This window comes from Euwallacea similis, chromosome 34 (genome assembly GCF_039881205.1).
Source record: "Euwallacea similis isolate ESF13 chromosome 34, ESF131.1, whole genome shotgun sequence".
NCBI classification, from domain to species: domain Eukaryota; kingdom Metazoa; phylum Arthropoda; class Insecta; order Coleoptera; family Curculionidae; genus Euwallacea; species Euwallacea similis.
This window is the reverse complement of record NC_089642.1, coordinates 777178-795599: the sequence shown is the minus strand read 5'-3', so window position 1 is coordinate 795599 and position 18422 is coordinate 777178. Positions and strand designations below refer to the sequence as shown.

The 18422-nt window shown below is 34.3% G+C and overlaps 1 protein-coding gene across 1 annotated transcript in view; it reads left to right on the top strand.

Moving 5' to 3' along the window:
* Positions 1–11512: 11512 nt before the first annotated feature.
* The window catches only part of LOC136418345 (5-hydroxytryptamine receptor 2C-like), a 60257-nt gene continuing 53347 nt past the window's right edge, over positions 11513–18422 (top strand). Inside the window, exon 1 of the mRNA XM_066404381.1 lies at positions 11513–12128. Coding sequence (XP_066260478.1) covers positions 11573–12128 — 556 coding nt within the window. The 5' untranslated portion in view covers positions 11513–11572. The remainder of the gene's footprint in view (positions 12129–18422) is intronic.

The window sequence follows — 18422 nt, the reverse complement described above, 5'->3', positions numbered from 1 at the left end:
AGAATCCAGCTTATAATAAGGTTAACAGGAAATCGCTATTCGAAATTTTTTTTTCGTAGAATCAAAATTTTTTGACGTTTCTTTTGGGTCACTTTGAACATCTGCTATAATTTTTTTAATTATTGAATTTTTCATATTTATCGTTTTTTATAGTTCATTTAAATTGTTTTTTTATTTTTTTATTTTTTTTATGAATTCAGTCTCTTGATTAATTTTTATGACATTTTCCATAAGTGGCGTTAGCGTTCACATCGACAAGTGTCGATAATTATCGAAGGAATGGCAAGTTGGTGTTCTGCATGAGAAAAGAAAATAATTTTTTTCGACGTGAAATGTTAACCGTACGAGAAATTTCCGAGAGATAGAAAAGTTGGAGAAAGGGCTAATGTATCATCAGAAAAAAAAACCGATACGATACAGCTACCAAACAAAAAGTTCTGATAAATTTTGTACGAAGATGGCTAAGAATTTACCACTTTCACATTACGAAAAGACATGAATGTTACATGAAAATAATACATGTACTAATGAATAAATGCACAATGGGATTCATTAAAATCCATTGAAGCATTCTCGAGATATAGCAAAAAGTATGTTTTTTTTCAAGAACTTTGACCGCCAATAACATCTAAACGAGAAACTTTCTTCAAATAACTTTTGATCTAAATCTTAATGTTTTGACCCAAATAATCTCGTGATACCATTTTTGACATTGATTTTCAGGACACCCTGTATATTTTTATTAGATAGAAGAATTGTTATGAGTTTTAAACAAAATATGCGTGGCAAAACTTTTCTAGAAAAAAATGAAAAAATTTCGATTATCTCAAAAATTGGATAAAAATCAAGAATAACTCTGTAGTAATACGTCTAATAAAAAAATTGTTCAAATAAAAGATATTCATTTTTTGAAGATCTACAAAGATCTGTAAAAAAATACGGGGTTACCATTTGAAAAAAAAATTTCCCTTGAAATGACCTTTTACTAAAAGTCACTATCCTCATGACATGTCCCCTTCTTTATCGGATAACTTTTATTTGAAACTTTTTTCATACAACGTACTGTTTTTGAGTAACTTTCAATCACAGCTTTAAATGGGACACTCCGTATATGGCATAAAAAATTTTTTAACTTGTAAATTTTATTTTATAGTGCAGTATCGAATGTGGGATTTTGAACGCAGTCGCCTCAAACAATTAACATTGGCCCTATACCGACAATGTAAATTAATCATCAATTACGTTCGAAAATTGAAACTTGTAGATTGCAAATTCCACAGCGTTTAACAGAACTTAATTATTATGACTTCGATTTCCTTTTCTCTTTAATCCTTGAATTTCTATTATTGACTTATCACAGTGTCGTTAAAAGTTTTGTAGCCACCATTTTTCAATAGTTCTTGATCATAAATAATTAACCAAAAAAGGCATTTCAGATTTAGTTTTTTTTTTGTATCTTCAATATGTACAACTAATAAAACTCAGATTTGTCCTTTCATTTCGCGTATAAATTTTTAAGACCTTGTGAGCTGCATGTTTGCAAAAGGCTATAAAGTTTGTATTGCAACTGAGTCATAAACGAGAATAACACTCACCCTTTATTATTATTGTGGGTTAGTTTTAACTGAGAATAGTGTGCAATTCTACCACTTCAACAACCGCTGCTTGTGGGTGAGGCGTTATTCCCAAATAGAATAAAAGAAAAATACATTTTTACACGAGAGCGGGTGTTATATGGAAAAGCTCAAATAGAGAATTAAAACATTATTTTTATTTCTGGAAAAAGCAGTAGGGTATCATTTTTTCTTAAAAAGAATCAATGACCCACTGTTACCGTGCGCCACCAGATATACAGTGGCGGCCATAGAATTAAGAACGACATTAAAAAAAATAGAAAATATAAATTTTTGGAAGTAAACTTTAAAAAGTCACAACAATTTTTTAACGACTTTTTTTAGATCATGCGAGAAATCAGTAATAACAATTTTAAGAAAATTGCAAAAATCAAAACTAAAAAAAAACACTTTTTCTCAGCCACTGGGTGCCATATGCTTCGGATGGTTGCTGAAATTTCCATATTATAGACAAGTTCTTTTCGGCATAGGTAGCATTACAGTTTTCATAGTATTTTTATATCGGACCTGATTCATAATCCCTTCAATTTTATGAATAAGGCCTACCCTGGACCAGGAAAACAATTCTAAATTTGAATTGATCCATCTCCATGTTTCACTGATATTATGGTGTGCTTAGAATTGTATTTTTAATGTGTGGCACTATCTGATTCTATTCCATTGATTTTTGTTCCATCGGGGCAAAGAATGTATTTCCACTGGGACAAGGATCATGTCTTATAAACTGTATTCTAATTTTTTATTTATTTTTTAATCATCTGTTTTTTACACGCAACTCATCCATGTAAATTGATTTAATCCAGACGACGTCTAATTGTTCGAAGGGATAACAGTAAGTTGTTATTTTCGTAATTTTTTGGAAAAATTTCTTTCCGGGTATTAACCGCTGTCGTCATGGGATTTCGACGAGAAAGCCTTACAATTTGTCTATCTCTTCCAGGATTCGATTTTCGCGATTTCTTTTTGCATAGTGGGTTTTATGCAGTTCCATGTTCCTTAAAATGCTTAATCGCATGAAAAACCATTGTTTTGAATCATTTGAATCTTGTTGCAATATCTTTTGTCGTCATTCCAGACAAACTCAAATTAATAATTAATTCTCTAAGTTGTGGTGTTCAGCTTTTTTCCCATTGTTTTCTACACTTAATTAGTTCTCAAAATCTAAATCTTATAAAAACTTTCACAAATTATCACCAATAGATATGCTAAACTAACAAATCAACAGATTTCTTAATTTAACGTCCGCTCTCTGTCAGTACTTAAAATGCGCTGATTGATTAAATATTTTCGTACAACACGGAAATCCCTCAACTTGTTATGAAATAGAAGCTTTGGGATTCCCACAGATACATTTTGAATATAAATTCTTACAATGTTGCCAGATTTTCTCAACATATTCCAATTTCAGTAAAATAAGTAGGCGTTGGTAATTTTACAGGGTGTCCTCGAATTGCGTTTCCTAAAAATTGAATAAAAAATGTACATAAGTTAATTTAATTAATTAGTTAATTTTATTCCTCCTTGTTGCTTCTTTGTTAATTATTTTTGTTTTATCTTTAATAATAATTGTTTTTGAAAAATTAAACATTTTTTTGAAGGGGAAATAATTTTAAGATAATTTGCATGCATCATCAGCTTTAAATGCGTTTTTCTCGGAAACCGTTTCTTCTAGAAGTTCAATTACTTTTTTTAAGCAGGAAAGCTGAGAGAAAAAATGTATCTAGTCCAAAATGACACACGCCGTGGCACAAAAAGTTTTTTAAATGAGTTCTAATGGCCGCCCGTGGCGCCCTCTGGAAGATACACCGAAATCGCCAATTAATTTGAATTTCGCATCCTGAAACACCTTCACGTACGAAATTTCGTGAAATTAGCTCAAATAAGTCCAAAGATATTAAAGAAAATGTGATTTATTTGTTCAACTTTCACGCCCTGTAGCTCCGTGATTATTAACTTAGGGACTGAGGCAAGCTTAGTTAAATCGACCTATTTTTACTCAAATAACCTGCGGTAGCATTTTGGTCACGCAATTCGAGGACACCCCGTATAGCCGCCGTTCTGCATGTCTATTTTAGTGGCGGATTTTAGAATATTTTTTTATTGAAAAACATGCGTTTACTGTAGCTATCGACGCCTGCAAAGCATCTTGAGTAGCTTCCTGGAAATGATTAAATTTTTAATTTTTTCTTAACTTGAAAGGATGGACCAATCAAAATAAATCATTGCGAACAAAGAATATTGATGTGGGAAACTTATTCATTATTCATAATGAAACTTCCGGATTTGATAAAGTACGGATATTTCTGATTAGACCAATCCTTCAATAAGCATTTTTAATTTTTTTCCGTCATCAGCCTGGACAGTACAAAGGATTCTCCTTTTTTTAAAAAAGCCGTGCTCTTTCAAGCCCTCTATCTAAAAAGGCCAAGCTGTGTTGATTTAGGGCTGGACCGAAACGTACCCACGCTTTCGCATGGGTACATTTCGGGAATGTTTTTTTAATTCCAACTGGGAAATATTCACTTAAATATGGCAAAGTAATACACATGCATGGTTAATGTGTAAGGTTACCTTTGATCTTTTCCATCGTTGTTGTGTCACCGAGAAGCACAATATACAAATGATAAAGATGGAAGACTGATGATGGCATGGAACGATGGTAAATACTAACTGATGATACTGCTGTAGCTGATGATCTAGTCTCCAAGTGGCATACCATGTACACCTGAGTGTACAGGTGAATATACGTAAAGACAAAATTGCTTACGTACCTACAAAAAAATTAAATCATTAATTACGTGGCGCCCGTGGAAATACGACTGTGAAAACAAAATGATACGCAGCCTCTAAGCTCCAGTATCTCCTGCGTTCCGGTAAAGTTCGGATGTTTTCCGCGATGAGGGTGAGTTTACGTCGATCCTGAAAACACGTTTTCCGAGGAAAGTTTTCGCGCCAAAATCCAGAATTTCCCTTAACCAGCTCGAAACAATCGGAAATTATTGACTTCGTTTGATTTTTTCTTTTGGGTGAGTCACTTTCGGTTTAAGGACGGAACGGAATTACGGACGTTTCCCTTGATGAGCGCTCATTTGGTGCGTCTCCCAGAGTTTACAATAGATTTCTTTGTATTGCTGGGACGTGTGTTTGAAAATCCATTTATGTTCCCTGAATATAAATCAGTTTGGTCGCGAGTACTCGTAGATGTTACGTCTAAAGTGCGGATTTACAAACACGAAAAGTCTTAATATAAGCGCTGGAAAAAGCATGTGTTCTCAAAATACGCACATAAAACAACCCAACAAATTTAGACTTTATTTATTAACAGTAAAGTTTTAAAAGGAGACGTTAAACCGTTGCTAACGAAAATATTGTATTTTTCGGTCATTGATCAATTAAAAAATTCATTTATTTGACATTAACTTTTAAATTATAAAAACTTATAAGTTCGCCTTAAGCCATTAATCATATTCGACATGAATTCCTGGAAACAAAGTTAAAGCATTTTGCAGATAGGTTAGAGTAAGCTTGGCCATGAGTTTATCCTTTAAATTAGGCAATATTTATCATTAACGTTTGAGTAAACCAATCGCTGGATGTTTGTTTAATTTTCTACAAAAACATGCTTAAGATGTCTGCACTACTGGTTGTGAATCAATCTCCTTTGGCAACGTCTGATGTTTTATTTAACGCAGGAATCGTGTATTATTATTCCACCCTTCAGTCAGTTTATTAAACATTATTTGCCCTAAAAAGCCACCTACTTTTAAAGCCTTATTTTTAAAATTCCCAGTTTCTTCCATAGCATACTAATGCAAGATTTTCTTCTTTACGTTTCGTACTAGCTTCGCTTACAAAACTGTACTGTTTGGTTAAAAATGCTAGATTTTGTATTAGCCTCGTTCTTTTTTACAACTTCTTAAGACTTTGCAGCTAGCCCGCGGTTGATTTAACTTTAGGCATTATGCTAACATGTAACATAATTTTACTATTTAATTATTATTAAAGAATCCAATCTTAGGTGGAAACACTCCAAACCCCCCAACCGACGCGGTTTTGTTGGGTTTCTCCGTGGCTCTCGCCGTGACGGCTAGACGAACCCCCAAATTATGTGGGGCAGTTCTTGACCATCGGTGAGTAGAAATGTCGCGGCGGTTACTTCTTATCAAAGAAGGTATAAACGAGGTCTGGAGACGGAATCGGCGTACGATTTCATTCAAAATCTCCACTGGCGCTCGTTAAATATAAGAAATAAGTTCTACCTAAACATGGACAGTGGAGGGTAAAAGTGAACTTGATGAAGTTATGGGATTTGCAGTAAATACCAGTGACAATATTTGCGCATTAGTGCTCGAAATATTATACTAATAAAGAAAAAATATATAAATCTTAATTTTTCCGCCCACTTTAATTTATATGCAATTTTATGCGCATATTTTGTGAAAATTTCAAGCTTTTTCAAGCGCTTATTTTAAGATTTGTTATGCTTACAAATCGGCACTTCAGTCATAACAATTTTATAAATCATTATCGCCTCACACGATCCTTAAATAATCTTAAGGAGGTGAGAAATTCACTGACGACTTTTCATATAGATAAACAATACGTGCATTGATGTGAAAGCGAGAAATTGAATGTGATGGAATGCGTTGCCATTCACCTAAAGGGTAGTTTTTAAGAATTTATCACGTCTCCTCTTAGTTGTTCATAAAATAATACACATTTGCTGCGATTTAAGTTTGAGCCCATGTAGCACAGGAAGCAATTAACGTTTGAAAACCTTTCTTCGTGGAGTTCCAGGTTATAACTTTTCCTGTGGTAAAACCCTCGAGGGTCTAAAAAGATTTCCATCGCATTAAGAACTTGAAAAGCGTAATAGGTTCAAAAGGGACTCTACTTCCAGATAGAGCTCCTCGATTTCAAGTGATGGATTTGGCAAAAGTCTGTAAATAAAAGATCAATGGCTTGTTCTCCATTTGGAGATATATTTTGGTAATTTTCACATCGGAAAGTCGTGTTTTAGTTGGGTCGTAATCTATTCAGTATTAAATATTTTATGTTCTATTAATAAGCAGAAGGAAATATATTTCATAATCAATCTAATAGCACCTGCATAGTAAACATTTATACGATCTTATTATATTCTTTTTAATTGATGGGAACGATAACGGTCAGAGTGACCTGCAAACACACTAATAGTTTGTTCTATTTTCTGGTTCAAGGCAATGGAAAATATCGTAAAAGTTTAATTATTATCGCTGAACTATTCATACAATCAACATTAATTACTAAAATTCTTTCGAGCTTTATTATTACATTTTTTGGATATTTTTTTAAATTTCCGAAGCTGCTCTATCAAGTCCGATCATTAGTGAAACATTTATTATGCAGTAATTAAACATTCCAGGAATTTGGCTACCGCTTAATCGCTCTTGATACAATATCAGCGACTGAAATTGGAAGTTTAAAGAACGGCTTAATGAACAATTTCAAAATTATAATTAACGTTTCTTTCCCTCGTTGTTTGCTTTGGCCTTTATTACTTCTCTTCCCTCTGGAATGGTTTAATTCCAAGTAGGTAGTAAAGGTCGGGCTCGTTTTAATAAGATTTCCTTGCAATGCAGTAGGAAGATTTGTATGTAAAAGAGCAGACAATGATAAGAGATAATTGATCATTTGTATTTCCTTAGCATGAAAGCACGGACTATATCTCATAAACTATGAATGGCAGAAAACCGAAACACAAATTTTGTTAAAGAATATGGTCAGGAAAAACGCTTTGAGAATATTTTCGCTACTGCCACGTTGTCAGTCTCATCGAAATTAATGAGATTATAAGATTTTTGAGTGGCAACCCTAAAGAAGAAATGTGTCTGAGACAGTCTTTGTGTCTCTACAACTTGTGCATGTATCGCCCAATCCATAACCATTTTCAGCTTTGTCGTAATAAATTTACCTCTAAAATAAGCCATTCTTTCTGAACATTATACAACTGAAACCATTCGGGTTGGAACAAAATTTCTAATAAAAAATTTAAAATCTATTAGTTTTTTTTATATTTTAGATTTATAAACAACTACAAGCCGGAAATTGCTACATTACGCATTAAATAGCGATCATGAATCTTTCTCCATGAAAATGGCTGAAAAAATAATTTTTTTATATCAATAAATTGTTAAAAGACAAATGGTCAAATAATTTAAATTTAAATCGATAATTTTATAGGCTCGAATAAAAACAAGTGAGATTTAATCTTTAAGAACCGTGCAAAGGACAAAGGGAGGAGGAAACTAGCAGATAGGTACAAACCATCTAATTAGGGGCCTTGGAAGTAGAAACACGAAGTTTGAATTTGAGGCTGAGCAAATCACTGAAGATCTTGCAAGATGCGAAGACAACATAGACGCACTAAGCGCTGAACTAACCAGAATAAAAAAAGAAAAATAAAGGATGCGAAAGACCATCTGAAGAAAATATTAACGGATGGATAATCTGAGAATTGGTCTGGGTAATAAACATTTCCTCTCATTGTGCGGCATTACGTCTTTCAAGCTGAGCCAAACGAGGTCATCCGAGCATTACAAGGAACACCCAATGTATCATAAACGGCATTATTGCGAAACTGGTTTGAAAAGTATAGAAAAACTGCAAAAAATACAGAAAAGATTTCATACACGTGGCAATAAACACAATAACGCAGAAACTTCCTGCTTTAATGTTTGATCAGTCCCTATATGGCTGCCCCTTTAGGTCATATCAGTTTCATGTAGATAGCCGGATATATACTAAATAACCTGCGAATTTGCTGAAGTATTGATGAAATTTAATCGTCTAAATGATATAAACTCTAATAGATCGAATGTAATTGTAAATTACTATTATCAGATTTTGGTTAAATGTCCGGTCCTGTTATCTCTTTTTTTAAGTTTTCTTCAGCTTTTCAAGTGTTTAAAAGGTAAATTTTGTCTTTAGAAATCATAAATTGGAATTATCAAAGTTGAACGCGAGCAATTGCGGCCAGAATTAATTAAAATTTTGTTAAAGTAATTAGTCACTCGAATTTCTCCCCACAGTGTTGTTTTTGACGATAAAACGAAGAGTCCTATTCAAGTTTTAATCATAATTTAAAAGGCTTATTCGAGGCCAAAGCGGGCAGAGTTGAAAAAGCACAGGAAATAATAAGAATTTAGTAGTTTTATTGAGGCCAATTCATTCGTTCTCTTTCTGCAAGAAAACTTTGAAGCAATTTTTCTCTGTTATTATGTGCCAGCTTTGAACGACGTTTGAACGTGGAAAATTAGAAAGTAAAAAAATCGCCTTACATACCTGTATTTAGGTTTTAAAATCCTGAAACATTATTTAAAAAATCACCGACTGCGAGATAAAATAAACGGGTTGCACAGCATTGTTTCCCTGCCTTTAGCAGAAATTTGTGTGTAATCGAAAGGTCTGTTTTCTCCTTTTTGTCCAATGAATAGGACGGGACGAGGTGTAATCGGCCGATGTGCATCACACCGTGAAATTGGTTTTTGTTGCTGTTGGAATATAAGTAACGTGTTCAAAGTTAGGCGTAGATACATCCATACTGATAAATTTTGTCCCAAAATAAAAATTTTTAGAAAATAACGCAGTTTGATGGGACAAAGATATCTACAACGGACTAGGAAAAATACGAATCAAAAATCACCAATTTAACAAAACAAAAAAATCTTAAACTGTTTCCTTGTTTAGTGAGACTTATTGCTGTAGCATTTTGCACCATTTAATACTAAGCAAGATTTACATTTACTCTTCCAACCATTGCTTTTAAAATGGTTATAAAATAATTGGCAAAGCAATTAAAAATAATTTGCTTCGCCAATTAGAAAAATAATTTGCTTTGCCAATTATGTTATAGCCATTTTAAGACATTTTGATTCCAGTTTTGTTCGTGTTTAACTTAGGAATTCCACGGGGAAAAAGACAATCATTTTAACAACGCCATAAATTCGCGCTTGAAAATGTTTCAAACAGAGAGCAGCTTAAGGGCAATTGCAAATTTCTAGTTTTGCTGCAATTAACTGTGTTACAAAATACCCAAATTCACGTATCAAATTTCGGCGAAAACTGATGTTCGAAAGCCACTTATCATTACGGCTCTTGGAATTAAAATGCTCCCCATCTCTGCTTAACGATAGCAATTTATTAGAGAAACAGGACTGATTGCGAACAGCGAACTGTTTTCAGTTAACTTTGTCGATTTAGTCAAATTTTGCATTCATTTTTAAAGCCGGCTTAATTGCTGGCGATTCGGGATTTATGCGGAACCGTCACGATGACGAATCAATAGTGAAGACTCTTTCAATTAGACGGACGAGAAGCGAAAAATGGGGGAGATGAAATTATCATTGAGTTAGAAAACTTCCTGAAGAATGTGAAATCCTCAAATTCCATAAATTTTTACTGTATCCGACAACATCGCTTGCAACGCTCGTAAATCTCTGATACTCGCGGCAGTGACAGAAACAAACAAATGCTAATGCCGCGTTGCCGTTTCGTTAATTTAATCCACAGATTAAAGTTCCACAGCAGTATTTTCAAGTCGTATTTTCATATAACATCTAAACTGAGCTGCAATAAAAATGGTTTTTTGTGAATCGCTAAAGTCGAAACTATGTGCGAATTGTCGCATAATCATTTCTGTTATGTCTGTGTTTAGGTGGAAATTTACCTTTATTCAGAGTTAAACTTTCAATCTCGAAAATTGAAAACACAACTCACCTGAGTGCGAATTACCATAAAGCCACCCTTTCCATATAATATGGAATGGAAAACCCATGCTTTAGGGAGCATATTTACATTTTAAAAGAGCCCATGCAGACTTTTACAAAGTTTTGGTCGGCCTGTTTTATATGCTCTCTAATTTGGCTCGCTTGTGCCCAGTTAGGATTTGAAAAATGTTGTCCCTTTTGAGGGAACATCTACAGGGCGTCCCACGCCCGAGAAAAATAATGCTTCCCAATCCGAAAACAGCGCGGAAAACATTTGTTTTTGGAATTTCAGCTTTCGCAGAATTTTTTGAAACCAATTCTAGTGATGCATGGACACTTATAAATTTATTGAAACTGTGCATTAAGCGTCAATTGTAACGATTTTTTAAAAATAATTAACTTTCCTCCAATTTGCACAATTAATTTCATAAAAAGTCAATTAAGTTCAAATCTAATGAAAGAGTCGCCTCCGTGTGGCGTATTAATTTACCAAAATCGTGTTGAAAAGTACCAAAAATTTTTCGTAAAAAATTGCCATAATGTTGACGGAAATTTGCAAATATTTAAGAGCGTTTGGGTTCAATTGCGGTGCAACTTTATTATCCCTTTCATTGTTTTACCTGTTTTATTAGCGGAAAAAATATTGGTTTTACTACATCCACCGTCAAACACGTGTTTAAACTGTTATTAACATTAATGACTTTGAAAGCATTGGCCTGAGACAATCCAATAACTCATTCCCACATTTTGATTTCCGGCTTTGTGGAGGGCAAACTATTTTGTTTCTTTATTTTTTTCCTTTTATTTTGCGGTTAAGGTTTTAGTTCCTCTTTTCTCACAAGCCATCGGAATCTGCGAGCATAAACGTAAAGCTATCCTAAAAATTTCCGGTTTGTTTGGCTTATTGTACTCTCAGTCTTTGGTTCTTTTGTTGCTTTTTTTGCCCTTTGTTCGTTTTGAAATATCGACTAACGACTGAATATAATTCTTCGCGCCACGGCTGCATTGTTTACGAGATATCTATTACATCAGTCTCGTCATGTCAGCTAGACAAATAATTAATTAGTTCGCGACTCTCGGTTTAGCTCCTTTTGTAGATATCTATACCACAATACAAACAAAGTCAATTTGTAGTCCTGACTGCTGTTTCTCTTCCAGATTGACCAAGCCCATATGGATGTCAAATAAACAATGAATTTTGGCCCCCACTCGAATCAATCACCTGTTAACCTAAAGTGTAGCGAACTTCCTTCAGATGTGGTGACCTCTTGCGGCATTAATTCTACTCAGATATTAGAATGCCCCTCAAACTCCTCAAACCTCCACGATTATTACTGCGAATTAAACTACTTCTGGGCAGACCATACAAAGTACCTGTGCACTGGATGCAACTTCAACGACACCAAGGACCTTTTGGCGCACTTCTTCAGTGACACTCTCCGGGATTTTATAGTGCGTTCTCCGAATCTGGACTGTGACTTGAGTAATGCCAGTGGTGAAGTATACTGGACGTGCAACTCCACTCAAACAGACACGTTTTGGAACAAAGTTCATTACGACTGGAGTTTTCTTTTCGTAGTAGTTTTCATAATCGCAGGCGGAGTCGGGAATATTTTAGTTTGTTTAGCAGTGCTCCTGGACCGAAGATTGCAGAATGTGACAAATTACTTTCTTCTTAGTTTGGCAATTGCAGATTTGCTGGTGAGCCTCTTCGTGATGCCTCTGGGAGCAATCCCTGGGTTTCTGGGTGAGTAATGGAGAGGTTACAAATAGTGACCTTAATCAATGCTAATAGCAAAACCTTTGCGGGGCAATTTGGCACAATTGCATCTCATCGCAGGCAGTTAAACCTAATCCCTTGACAGGCCAGGAATAATTACCTTAAAATTCAGATAAATTACTGTTTTCCTGATGATATTGTAAGCCGTTTTCTTATGCACATTTCTTTATATTCATTTAAATTCATGGAAAGGCGACGATTTTTTACTTTTCAATGAAAAATGATCAAATTTACTTGACAATGGTAAATGCAAAAGTCTTTATGTGTTGGTTTATAATTATATCCACCTATCGGGATTAAAGTGAATCATTCAAAGGGGGTTGTGCCACCGCCATCTAGCGAAACGCGCCTGTAACCGATTCTCTTTCACATAATATTAAGGCTTTTTGAATAGTTTTTGCGCCTTTTTCCTGCGTTTAGATGGTCAAATTCACCAATAGATCACGAATGGTGCGAGAATGATAATTAATGTATATTTATTTTACCAGAGTTTTTTCCTGCCTATGAGTTCAATTGTCAAGAAAAATTCATGGCGCAGAAAGCACTTTCCTTATAATTTATCAACAATTCTTAGGACTAGACTGAACAATTTTTAACTATCTGAGATTAAACTTATCGTAGGGAACGATTTTTACTGCTTATCTAATCTAAACTTATTTTAGACAAGAGTTGACAAAGATGCCGAACTACCCACAAAAAGAAAATGTCCATTTTTGACTATTTTAATACGACTTTTGTAGACACTCTTCAGAATTTTTGAACTATCTACAAACATTCATTACGAAGACAAAATTCTCTGAATTTTTGACTAAATACTTCCACTATTAGTAATGGTAATAGTATTTCACGATTTTAAAGGCATTGTTGTGGTTTCCACTTATTAAAATTTCTAAAGAGTTAAAATATAGTTGAAAATAATGAAAGTTGATAACTGGTATCAACTACTTTTTTTCTTATAAAATTTTTCATCATTTTTGACTATCACAAACCGACTTGTCGAGATATTTTCCAGGATTTTTGACAAAAAGAAATTGAGAATTATTATAATTTTTTACTACAGACACGAGCTTTTCTTTTTTTTTGAGGGAATAATGCTCACTAATTTCAACTATAAATCTGCATCTTTATAACGAAATTGTTACAATCATCAAAAACTCACAAATTAATGTCGTTTATTAATATTAAATGTTTATAAACATTAACATTATAACAATTAAATAACAGTTTTTATTATTCAAATCAAATTACTGAATCGAAAATATTTTTAAGTAAAATAATCTTCTTATTTCATTTCGTTAGGATAAACCGTTTTCCAGGAAAATGGATTTTTATGAACAGATGCACGATTACATGGACATCGTAAATGCATCTTCATAAACCTAATAGGCATCCTTGTAATTGAAATATTTTTTTATTATCCAGTAATAACAAGATTAATGTTATTAAGGATTTATTACTTATTTATAACAAATATTAAAAATGACCTCCGTTCATCTCAATGCATTCTTTTCTTCATAGATTTTGATGCCCATGTAACCGTGCATCGGTTTATAAAAACCTATTTTTCTGGAAAACGATCTATCATAACGAGATGAAATAAGAAGACCTTTTTTACTAAAAAATATTTGCAAACAAACAAAAGTTAATGTAACATTTACGTAGGAGACGCCCTGTATGTGACCCTCCTAATTAAAATATGCAATTATTAACACACAAAAAAAATTCACATTCCAACTGATTAAAGTACACCAAAAATTTGATAATTTTAGCGCAAAACCGTTTCGAAAATATTACGAAAAAAACACCTTCCAAGTTCCCTCGTCAAGGGATTCTAGCCCCTTTAAGAAGCGATGTTTGAGGTATGTTTATAATAACTTTTTTTTATTATTTTAATGTCTAGAATCACCTGCCAAAATATTTCAACGTTACCTCGAGACATCCTGTATATCGTAACGTTATTCAACAGTAATTATTATTTGTATTAAGCAGTTTGCTTATCTTTAATTTCAGTTTTTAGTCATTGAAGCAACCCACGGGAAAGTTCTTATAAATTTAGTTCGAAGCATTTACTAATATCAATCGTTAATCGCCATTATTTACAAGTAATCGTAAAAGAAAAACGTTTGATTGAACGATTCTGATAAAAATAAATTTTATGATTATGGAATTTGGCTTTATTGGCTACGAATTTGCATTTCTATCTCCATAAAACGTCTCTTAAGAGCACTCAAATTGTAGGATTGCAATATTTGACATAGGACAGAGGCGGACCTCGAAGTAACGGAGACCTCGGGTAAAGCGTCGATCTTTATGGCTAGATGTGTATATAGGATGGTCCAATTACTATGGGCCACTATTGCTATCTTCTAAACCGTAAACGTTACAAGTTCGGTTAAATTAGACGAAAGTTATCAAATTTGATGACAAGTTAAGAACTCGAGGCACTGTTGCCAAAATTTTCTCGGTTTCGGAAGTATTGGGAAAAAATGAAATTTTGCCGAAAACATGTTTCGTTTTCTTATACTTTTGGGTTTGTCTTTTGGAAATTCTAAATTATATTTTGCTCTAATCCTAAAACTTTAATGTAGAACAAAATAAGTTAGATACTTCTGTTGAAATAAGAAATTAAATTAGTGATTCAGATTATTGTTTAATTGAATCCAGGTCCACATTTAAAAAAATTGAAGTTAGTGTGGATATCTCAGAAACTAACAGTGCTATTTTTTAAAACTTAACAGTGTGTAGAGCTTTAAAAACCCATTAAAATTTTGTAAGAAAATTTTTTTCGAAAGCCTTTGATTTCCGGTTTATTTACAAAAAACCTTTTCGGCAAAATTTTGTTTTTTCTCAATACTTCCGAAACCGAACAAATTTTGACAACAATGCCTGAAGATCTTAATTTGTCATCAAATTAGACAACTTTTGTCTAATTTAACAGAACTTGTAACGTTTACGGTTTAAAAGATAGCAATAATGGCTCATAGCAATAGGACCACCCTATATATCGTTCATTATGTTTATAATACCAAAAAGAGACAACTTTAATGATATTTAATGCAAAGGATTAGTTATAACTTTAAACTGAGGTAAAGAATAAAAGCATGGAGCATTATCGTTCATCATAATTTAGCACAATTTAAAAAAAATTGTATTTTAATACCTTTCTTCAGTGGTTATAGTTTTTATTTTTGGGAAATAAGATGGGATGAAATACGAGGGGGAGTCAAACGAAAACTTTAAAAACGATATTAAACTTGATTTATTGAAACAATGTTAAAAACGAATCTACCATTTTTCAGTATAGTCTCCATTAGATTTAAAATACACCTCCTTCATCGTTTTGGATGTGCTTGAATATCCGAAGAATAAAATCTTTTGGTAGTGTGCGTAGTCCCTTAGGCACCGCCTGAACCATCTCATCATTACTTTGAAATTTTTTCCACCTAAAGCCTCATTAAGTTAAGGAGACCAAGTAGATAATAATCGCTGAGGGCTAGGTCAGGCGAATATGGAAGATGTGGTAGACATTCAAACTTCAACTCTTGCATGACTGCCGTCGTTGTACGGGCAGTATGTGGTCGGGCATTATCGTGTTGCAAAAGGACGCCATTACTCAGAGATCTTCGCCTTTTGGTTCTGATAGTTGGCCCAAGACGATTCTTCAGAAGTTCTGAGTATATAGTACTAGTAACTGTGCCTCCATAAGGTGTGTAGTCTTTTAAAATTATCCCTTGAGTAGCCAAAACAGGATCAACATAACTTTTCCTGTCGACAGCTGGCTGCGAAATTTTTTCGACTTTGGTGAAGAAGCGTGACGTCATTCATTGCTTGCTCATTTGACTTTAGGTTGATGATAGTGCACCCAAGATTCATCTCCGGTGGCGATGCTCGTCAAAAAAGCTTCTCCTTCAGTTTCACACCGACACAAGAGTTCCTCACAAGCATCAACAGGTCGTTGTTTCAATTCTGGGGTCAGCTGCTTTGGCACCCACCTTGCTGACACTTTATGGGACTGGAGAACGTCATGCGTAAAGTGATGTACGGAACTATGGCTCATGCTTAAAATTTCAGCGAGTAATACGACGATTTTCTTTCGCTAACACTTTAATTGCTGAAATCGACTCAGGCGTGACAACACGATATGCTTGACCAGGTCGGAAAGAATCAGTCGCAGAAGTCACACCGTTGTCGAATTTGTTGCTCCATTTATGCACTTGCTGGACCGATAGATATGAATTTCCTTACAGTAACTTCATTCTATGGAGAACATCAACGAATTTCACCACTTCGTTTCGCAAAAATCGAATAATGGAACGCTGTTCTTCCCTAGTGCAATGCTCTAGTGAAGTTGCCATTTTGGAACCGACATCTTGTGAACTTCATTTGTTTCTACGTCACGATTCTTGCTAGGCCTTCTACGTCTCAAAATAATATTTCTACCGATTTATAATATGTGATTCCGCACGTTATTCTTTTGGACGTTTTTACGATTTTCACTTGATTCTACCTCGTATATTCGACCGCTATAGCAGAGAATGAGGCAACATGCCATGAATTCAGTCCAAGTCACACTGAAGAACACACTACAATCAGTGAATGATCTAGAGATAAGTGAGATCCCGGGCACCATCCCGACCACACGTCTACCACTGACGCAGCAATATTTTTTAACTTGATTTAGGAGCGTTTATTTTCACTTTTTTCTCATTTTTTACGTAGGTGCTGAGAAAAGAAACATGTGTAGATTAGAAGCAGATGCGAGATGTATTTACAGTAAACATGTCAGGTCTTTGCATGAAGTCCCGGTGAAAAAGTGGTTATAACAACACCGAAATCCTGCTTTGCCATTAACTATCTCGTGATTAAATTGTCTTTGATGTTCAAACAAATCCTTTGTGGATTTTTTATGCTTTGCTGTCAAAACCGTTGACACAGGCCCTTTCGCCTGAGAATGGGCCGGAATTGGATTATCAAGGGTATTTCGTGTTTTCGATTTCACAATGCCCTACCGCCGGGAGCCTCAATCCGATGGACAACAACGTTAGTTTATAATTCATGCCTCCAACCATCGGAAAATTGCTTTCGCAGCTTTAAGAGTTCCCGGGCCCCTGTTAAACACAATTCTTCTTGTCTGCAAATATTGCTTTAAATATAATTCAATCGGGGACCCTTTTTAGGTCGAGTTAGCTTGGTTTATTGCTGTTTCTATTCGATATTGATGGAAGTGGAATTTTATTGGGACTTTGCCCGATGATTTATTTTCTTTCCATTAAATTTATTAATACGATTTGCAATACAGAAACGTCGTGCGTAGAAATTTAAATTGATCCTGCCAAATGGAAATTTCCCTCATAATGAGGACCTCATTGTGACATCCAAAGAAGGAAATTTCTAATTTAAGTCAGCTTTATCAAAAAATAATTAGTATAGAGTCTAAAAATGACAAAGAGCCGAACGTTGATCTCTTTCCAGGTTACGATCGTTTATCTCCGAGAAGTAATTAATGGTTCGGATGGAAAACGCGTTATCAATCTAAATTTAATCACCATCTGCTATTAAAAACCGTTAGACACTGATTAGAAAGAGTTTTATTATTTGTCATATCTGCAAAATTGGGCACATACTACAATAAAATTTTATAAGTAATTTCAAGTGGCAATATTTGAATGAAACATTTGAGCCAAAACCAAAGCTCAAAACTTTTATTACCAGGAAAACGCACTCGTGGCGAAAAAGCTTCCTACGCTCTTTCGAAGCAAAAGGATGGAGCGCGTATTGAAAACGCGAAAGATTGAGGCACAATGGAGGATAAATTAATTTACTGATAGCAGATTCCTTCCATTGCTACATCCCACGGGCCAAATACCGATATTTCAGCGCAATTAAGTAATGTATCAGTGTAGTAATCTCAGATGTAGCATGTTTTATCTCTATTTTAAGAAGTACTGATGCAGAACCTAGAATGGCAGATTTAATATACACATGTATCTCAAATACATCACAAATACAGGGGACACGATATTCTCTTGATTTGTAGTTCTCAAGGAGAGTATCCTGCTGTATTGCTTACTAACAAAAGCATTTGACCCTTATCACATCACGTAGATTCGTGTAATAGAAATATCGGCTTTGAAGGAGGCTCGTTAATTTACATTTTCAACTAAGCAAGGCGGCAAAATTCGTTTTCGCACTTAACAGACTTTTTCCTTGCCGGGGGGAGAAGCAATTAGGCGAAGCTAATTAGCCTCAACGTATCAAAAG